The sequence below is a fragment of the Limulus polyphemus genome, unplaced genomic scaffold (genome assembly GCF_000517525.1).
Source record: "Limulus polyphemus unplaced genomic scaffold, Limulus_polyphemus-2.1.2 Scaffold5654, whole genome shotgun sequence".
Lineage (NCBI taxonomy): Eukaryota > Metazoa > Arthropoda > Merostomata > Xiphosura > Limulidae > Limulus > Limulus polyphemus.
Genome location: NW_013671264.1, coordinates 15,056 through 23,960, shown reverse-complemented (window position 1 = coordinate 23,960; position 8,905 = coordinate 15,056). Strand labels below are relative to the sequence as shown.

Here is an 8,905-nt window from a genome sequence, read left to right as displayed (position 1 = left end):
ATTGTTGTATCTTTCACTAATCAAGTTTATAGTTACTTTGTAATCCTATATTCTATAATGTTGTATATATCCTCAATCAAGTACTAGTTATTTATAATACCATAGTTGTATATTGTTGTATCTTTCACTAATCAAGTTTATAGTTACTTTGTAATCCTATATTCTATAATGCTGTATATATCCTCAATCAAGTACTAGTTATTTATAATACCATAGTTGTATATTGTTGTATCTTTCACTAATCAAGTTTATAGTTACTTTGTAATCCTATATTCTATAATGCTGTATATATCCTCAATCAAGTACTAGTTATTTATAATACCATAGTTGTATATTGTTGTGCGAATTTTTAATTTAATCAATAGTTGCATTGTAGTGCAACTTTGTTGTATCTATTCTTTATCAAATCAATAGTTAAGTATAGTTAAATAAATTAATAGGTTTAAACTTTAAAGAGACATTTAGAGTAGTATATTCACAAAACCTGAAAAAAACTAGCGACTGTAAAAATTAATTTTGGTTGGAGAGGTATAACTATAAGTAGTTGTATTTTAAATATATCACAAAGAGGTCTTCATACAAATATATTTTAAATAGGGTTTCAGATTTATAAAATAAAAGAATAATTATCAAATACAATCCAAACATAATTTAAAATTGAACTAAACCGGAAAGAGTGTTGAATTTGTTTTAAAACAGGGTAGACTGAAACGGACTAAATATGAACCCGAACCCATGTTTGAACTTAAACTTGAAGCTACGCCTAACTAGGCTACATCCAACTTCTCGAGTGACGTCAGTCTCAAATTTTATTCAAGGCGCTGGATAAAACATCTACAGTGTAATCAAACCTATTGGAGAAAGTCTTCATTGTCAAATATGAAAAAAGAAACTCACAGTTCGAAGTGCCAAATTACAGTGTCTGTACAGTACTGAAACCTCATTTCTTTAAATTGTTGACTGTGTAATACCCTGGTGATTTTAAAAAGAAATTTTTCGTGTAATAGTTCATTATATAACATATATAAATAAATAGATATATTTCAGATATTAATTATATAAACGTAGATTGAACACAAAATGATATATCACCTCCATATCAGCATCTTTGTCTTCATTACACATTTCGTTCACAAACTCTTCAAACTTCCCATAAGAAAATTTTGAATATTCACAATCTCGAATTGCACCTGGAAGCTTGAGATGAAAAATAGTTTCTGTTACATCAACTTTAATATTACATTCTACAACTTTGTTTTCATAATATTTAATTGTAGACCTATATTCACGTGTCAGGAATGATATAATTGTCCTAAACAGTACTATAAATACATTCAAATATGCTTCTCTTCTGTTTGTTTACAATCAACTTGATATGTTTATTTAGACATAAACAACTGCTCATAAACTGAAAGTAAACAATATTCTTGAAAGAAAGACAGAGAATTAAAAACATAACTAAAACAAGCAAAATAAAATGAAGTTAAAGTCACATCGTTCTAGATCTGTGAGTTATGTCTAAATATAACAATATGATGAAATATTCATTGATATTATGATATAGTCTGCAGAACAGAATGTTAACTGATTATGACAAGGCTCTAACCTTAAAGTTTGTTAAATATCGGTTACAAACTGAAAGTGTATTGTTAATATTCGTGACAAATTCAAGTTTTAAACGTTCTATGAATAATTTTCACGATGTAAAAGTAGAGAAAATTAAAAAAGTATTAAGATACTTTTCTATCGTAAATGAATACTGTCGTTTTAAACACACCCAATTCTTAGTTTTGTTTGTTTGTGTTTTAGCGCGAAGCCGCACAATATACTATCTACACTCTGTCCAGCTTGGGGAGTGGAGCCCTAGATTGTAAACATTGTAAGTCGGTAAACTTACCGCCGACACCCGGAACCTTGATTCTTAGAATTCTCTTTTAGAGAGTCAAAATAACCTTCAATATAAATGATATTTTAAATATAATTTATATATCAAGAGGGCCTTTACTGAAGACAAGATCGGTTGAAGTTAGTAGATTCACGTTAGCAACACATTGTTTCTAAAATGATATTGAATTAACGACATATGATTAATAATAATACCAGAAAAACACCTACCCATCCTGCTTGTTGTTGAAAACGTTCTCCTATGCACCTTCTCAGTTCATTCAATTTTTTAGGATCCTCTTTATTACCTGCATAAAAACAAAAACATGTTTGATCTACCTAATGGGAATAGATTTCACATGTTACAAACGTTCGTAAAAATACTTTATTAAATGTAAGGAGGTTATCTTATTTTCTCCTTATAATAGATTATACTAGATGTACTTCTGCAGGTTTCCTGAAGCGTCGATGAAAGTTTGTGAGGTGAAACATTATTCAAATATAACAAAAAGTTGTATAATAATAAAATGATATATTATTAATCTATAGATATGTTGTTGACGTCATTGTATATAAATTAGATACCCCGAAAGTGTTATGTTTCAAACGTAAATAAAACTCAAATAAAAGTACAAATGTGTTTATTTCTTGGTTCGTAGGGCATGCTGTATTTGTAGCCTACAGAGTGCACAATTCTATCGTAATTCATGGCATTCGTGCGTTTTACTGACGTCACTACAGTACAAATTGCAGCTTTGAATTTCCCTTACGTGACGTCATTTTAGTGTCTACTGACTTACTTACAGACAACTCACAACTGTATATTGGTGCGAGTGGTCATTCAAGAAGTTTACGTATAACCGAGATGAAAGATGTTTGTTGAAGTTTTCAAAACTGACTCTCAATCCCTGAGAACCATTGGAAATTACAACGGCCCGAACGAGACAATTTCAATCTTTGTCTTAAGTATCATAATACAGCTATGAATATTTTTAATAATATTTTGATGTAGTTTTCACATATTTTGTTTTCTCCTGATGAAGTATAGATACGAAAAGAGAACATTTAATTCTGAAAAACAATTACTTATACACCAATAAAGTTTGAAAATGAACTTACTACACATCAGATTCCACATCATTTTTACAGAGTTGCCTTTCGTCATCGCCAGGCTGACGAGCACAAGAAGAGCTGCAAATAAAACTTTCATGTTAAGAATGTTGCTGTTTTCATGAACATTTCAGCTTAAAAAAAACCTTTTTATATCATTCATCCAACAGCATTGATCCAATAATTTAAACTAATTTTTAATTATCCTGAAATGAACACAGCTTTGCTAGTATATTTACCAATCATTGCGTGATTCTTTCCGGATTGGGCAAATTGCGTTTGGTTACAACCAATAACGAAGTGATTATACCAAACACAGGCGCCGCCTACCATACTGTAGGATCACCTGACCCAAATCTGTTCGTCTGCAGTTTCAATCGTTGTGGAAACCTCACTCTGTTGTAGCACGTTATACGTATTACAGGTTGGAAGATACATCCACTGGAAGAAAATGAACACAGGTTAATATTGCGTTTAATTTAAAGCTCACGAATTACATAAAGGTTTGTTAAAATAGAACATCGCTGAAGTGTTTAGTGTGCAATTAGTAGCTTAAACTTCTAAACAACACAGAAATATATCAATAATGTGTAGCTCATAAAGTCGCAGAAATCTTCGAGCGTTTAGGTTTTCTTTGTATGTGTGTAAGCACTTTTCCCTATATATTTGTTAAAACACCAAAATGTCTGACATTAGTTTTCATACAAAAATATCTATCATTGCGCAGTAATATTATTTCCCTGGTAATTTACGGGCTTACAACGCTAACATCGGAGTTCAATACCCCGAGATGGACAGAGAGCCAGCCCAATGTGACCACGGCTGAAAGGGTGAGCATGTTTGGTGTGACAGAAAACTGACAACTATCTTTGAAAGTATAATCACTTCTAATCAAAGGTTCCAAAACTTAACAAAAACAATAAATAAACTACTAGTTCATAATCGTATGTTTCTGTATCTGACATTATGTACGAATTTGTTTGTTTTAAAGATGTATTCCATTTGGTTTGTTTTTAATTTCGCGTAAAGCTACTCGAGCTGCCATAGCCGTCCCTACTTTAGCAGTAATATACTAGAAGGTAGATAGATAGTCAATAACACCCACCGCCAACTCTTGGGCTACCTTTTTACCAACGAATAGTGGGATTCAGGTTCACTTTATAATGCCCCATGCTGAAAAGGCGAGCATGTTCAGTGCCGGTATTCGAACCCGCGACCCACAGATTACAAGTCGAGCGCCCTACCCACCTGGCAATGTCAGGCTTTTGAAGGAGTAAAATACACAATGGGTTATCTATGCTCTGCCCATCGTGGGTATCGAAACCCAATTTTTACCGTTATAACTTATAAGCTCTTACATTTACCGTTTAGCCATCGAGGGGACTATGTACAGATGTAGGTCTAACTGGACAACCATCTTTATGAGGCTTAGAAATCCCATACATGATAGCGGAATGAGATCCAATTGGTTATATTTTATGACATTTATTTTCTGTTAATAAACTTCATTTTCATCTTTGTAATTTATATTATTTAGTTTTAGTTGGATCTATATTCAGTTCAAAAATTTTAGTTCTATCACTTAAAAGTTATTTAACTCTGTTATTGTAATAACCAGTTTATTTTATATTTTTAGTGCAAAGTTACACAATGGGTCTTTAAAATTACTACTGCCTCACTGGGGGACCAGTTTGATTTAGAATAACAGAACTATTTCCTTTATCGGATTTTATATTCACTCATTTGTGATTAACCTGTAGATATTAGTAGGTTATCTTCCAGAGTTGTAGTTATTAAAGGATGTTAGAACTCTTCTGTTTCCTTGGATTCTTACGTTGTTACTTACAAACCTTTTTTCAATCCATGCCTTAGTATATATGTTATGACGTTATTATAGCGACGAAAATAACAGAATACATAACCTTTCTCGGAAGAACGTTTCTTCGACCTAAACTAACCATGTTGTAAATATATCGTATGCCTGTACGATTACGATGGATTGTTATTACTCTGTAATGTCTTTAACTAAGTGCTTACACAATTAAAGTATAGGATATCATATACAAAACCACAACAATATTTTTTATAAATATCAAGGATTATAAGAGTTCTCGGGAGACGTTTGTTTGTTTGTTTGTTTTTGAATTTCGCGATAAGCTACACGAGGGCTATCTGCGCTAGCCGTCCCTAATTTAGCAGTGTAAGACTAGAGGGAAGGCAGCTAGTCATCACCACCCACCGCCAACTCTTGGGCTACTCTTTTACCAACGAATAGTGGGATTGACCGTCACTTTATAACGCCCCCAAGGCTGAAAGGGCGAGCATGTTTGGTGTGACGGGGATTCGAACCCGCGACCCTCAGATTGCGAGTCGAATTCTCGGGAGACGTAAATCAGACTCGTAAATCTAACATAACAGTTACAAACATAAAGTGTGAAAACATTAATGACTTGTATTTAATTTTAAGTTAAACTATGTTGTTATTATTTTATCTAATGCTTGTCGGATTTAATGTCAGCATCAGTTAAAAATAATAGTAGTTTACATGCAAATTGATGAAAGTTTGTGAGGTGAAACATTATTGAAATGTAACAAAAATTTGCGAAATACAAGTTTGTGTCTAATATATGATTGATTATTTTCTAAATATGCTATTGAAGGTATCGTGTACAAATAACAAGTGCTCTACCTTCGTGCTTCATGCCCCCAGTGGCACAACGGTACGTCTGCGGACTTACAACGCTAGAATCCGGGTTTCGATACCCGTGGTGGTCAGAGCACAGATAGCCCTTGTGTAGCTTTGTGCTTAATTACAAACAAACAAACATCATGCTTCATAATATAATATTTTCGACAATGCTTTACATTTTCTGCAACGTTTTAATTTTTCTGGAACGATACATAATCTTAGGTTAATTTTCAAACTAGGTTTCGCGTTCTGTTTTTGAGCTTCTGTATAAAGTTTGATGTGTACAGCACGTGCCTACTCAGGGTAGAAGTACTTAATCCTCTTTCAAGTTACAACCAACATACGTTTCATGAGTCAGTGTACCATTTGTTAATATAACATAATAACAGGTTACAGATATTTCCATTTCATAGCTCGGTGGGTTTATTCTGCTTCGTGTATAGAAACTAGCGTTTAAATTAACTACAGTACCAACCACAGAACGTGAAGTCACATGCTGTTTGCTTTCACTATTCCCTTTACGTATATCACTTTGAATTCTATGACAGTTTATACGAATTATTATTGAATACGCATTTTCGGTTTGAAATAAGATACAAAAATGTAAGCTCTTAAGGTTGATTTAAAAGTCCAATACCAAACAAATAATTTATGGTGATATGGAATGACGCTTTGTGTCCTACCCTGTGACAATACCACAGAGGTCATACAAAGTCATCTTCTTCGAAACTTTTTCTAATACAGAAAAAATCAAATGCACATGAGGTGAAAATTGTTTTATTGAATAAAATGATGAATAAGAAACTAGACATGTCTTCTCAGATATAATGCATAGTGAACCTTGGTTTAAAGGGAGTTGTTTTCGTTGTAGCTGGCTTTTATCATTCTCCGGAGACAATATCTATTCTGTTTTACATGGTTGTAATGTAGACATAAGAATCCTACAATAGTTTATACTCCCTTATACTTAAATGAGAACGACCAGTTACATGTGTAACGCTAGTCGCTCCGAGTAAATCTAACGTTATCTGTTAAGTAAGAAACATTAAAGTGTCTGATAGCAGTTTAGATGTAGTACAGTTTGGTGAGAGAACTGTTCTTATCCAATAAAAGCGCCAGTCTATCATGTAAGCATGTACACAGACTGTGCTTTAGTATTTTATATTGTGCACATTCTCTTTATTTCATTCCCATGAACTTGAGTATTCTGAGAAACTCAGTATTATTCTATAACACATATATTTTATTATATCTCCTGTTATTTAACAGATCTATCGAATTCAAATAGGAATAATCAGTTTCACACGAATACACTACACTACAGTATTGTACAAACTGAACCTGTACTCCAAGATTATCTATGGTTAATGTAGAATGACTCATTATAGTTCTTAAGTAACACGAAAAGGCCTGCAGAAGTTATTTACCAAAATAATATTCTCGAGTACAATGACTTACTGTACAAGAAAAGTAACCAGAATTAATAGGAAAATGTATCTCACTGCAAAATGGAATTTCTGACTGAGACTGAATTTACAAAAAAATTCCAGATACAATGTAAGTGAAATTACTTTATGTTGACTTGCAACACACATTAAAGAACAGTACATAGAATTGGCAGACGGTACTTGACTTTCTTTCCAAGTAGCCCCACTCCCACCCATCAGTAATTCTGCGGTAAGTATCAAGGCTTATAACACTAACAATCAGGTTTTGATACCCGTGGTAGCAATTACAGTACTGTTGCATTATATTTTCTTCTGATAGTTTGTGTTTATACTATTATCATGTATGTTTTTAATAAATGTTCATAATGATGTGTTTTTAACCTAGGTCTCAGCTTCTAGTAAAGGTAATTAAAACTTGTTTGTACAAAAAGTTCAGCATCTTTCTTAGTACATCTAATTTATCAAAGACAATTACGTGAGAATTCAAAAACAAGTAAAAAGTAGAAAATCTGTTATTTGGTACAGAGGGAATCTTCTAACTTATCAAAACAATAATTTTTATGATGGAGTGGGAAATACTGGTACAGGTTACTACACTTAAGTAACTAGGGGTCAACTCAGAAACTTCACATTCTTTTGGTTTTATTTCACAATAACTACTAGCTTTATTATCCTGTCTCTCGGCATGGTGATGACTTTGTATTTTCTGATGAACTGGAGATAGATCTCCAAAACAAATCCATCGTGGTCCTCACCAATTGCTCGTGTGTGGAAGAAATAGTGGAGTTTACGGCTGTCCTGGGACTACCATGAACTCAATCATAAACTCCTCCCAGATCACCATCCTATTTCTCGAATTTAGGATATGCTAGATAGCTTAAGTAGAAACTGTTGATTTTCAGTAGCTAAACAGGGATAGGATTGCCACTATGGTTTTCTTGGTAAGAAGAGTCTACATTTGATAGCCTTCATAACTTCATTATGTCATTGTGGTGGCAAGGACCACGACGCCTACGAGTGCGAACTGGACCCTCACTGTGTTAACTGTAGTAGTCCCCACCTCTCGTACTATCATTCTTGCCCTAAGTGGGTGGAGAAGAAAGAGGTACAACGTTTAAGGACTGTTTCCTTAGGTCGTACCATCACTGTTTGTTCTCTTTACCTGTCTCGTGGAGAGACTTATGATCAATTAGACCTTGATGCTCTCGTTAAACAGTTGCAACCTCCCTTTTACTTCAGGAGTGGTGCTGATATTGATGGGAGGAGTCGTTCTGTAGGACTATGCTCTCGGATCACGGCCTTTCTCTCTTCAATACTGATTGTTATACTTATTTTCATGCACCTAGTTCATTGATCTGCTCTCCTTCAATTTTCTCCCGCTTTTCCTATGGGGCAATGATCATTTTCCTATCATTTTGAGGGAGATTGGCCGTGGTCGATGCCACCCGATCCGAGTGTCATTGTGAAAATTGGACCAGGCTAACTGGCCCTCTTTCACTGCTCTCTCGGAACTTGATTCTGCCGTCGTCTGTCTGTCGTCAATCAACGACTGCGTGGTAGCAGTGACTGTCTGTATAGTCCAGACAGTTGCTCACTTTATTCCTAAGACCTTGACACGTTTTCCACAGTATCCTCGTCCATGGGGGAGTCCTATCTGCAAGGAGCCACGGAAGGCTCAAAAATGGGCCTGGGATACCTTTCGCAGGTATCCCACTCTTTCAAACCATATTGCTTTCCAGCAGGCCCGTGCCCATACTCGACAGGTCAGACGTCA

At 34.3% G+C, this 8,905-nt stretch overlaps 1 protein-coding gene across 2 annotated transcripts in view; it reads right to left on the bottom strand.

The window, feature by feature from the left end:
* Positions 1-3,153, bottom strand: part of LOC111089240 — a 17,852-nt gene extending 14,699 nt beyond the window's left edge. For both annotated transcript variants that reach the window (XM_022401381.1, XM_022401380.1), the window contains exons 1-3: positions 3,004-3,153; positions 2,116-2,192; positions 1,093-1,197 (exon numbers count right to left, since the gene is read on the bottom strand). In XM_022401381.1, coding sequence (XP_022257089.1) covers positions 1,093-1,197; positions 2,116-2,192; positions 3,004-3,094 — 273 coding nt within the window. In that variant the 5' untranslated portion in view covers positions 3,095-3,153. The remainder of the gene's footprint in view (positions 1-1,092; positions 1,198-2,115; positions 2,193-3,003) is intronic.
* Positions 3,154-8,905: the final 5,752 nt, after the last annotated feature.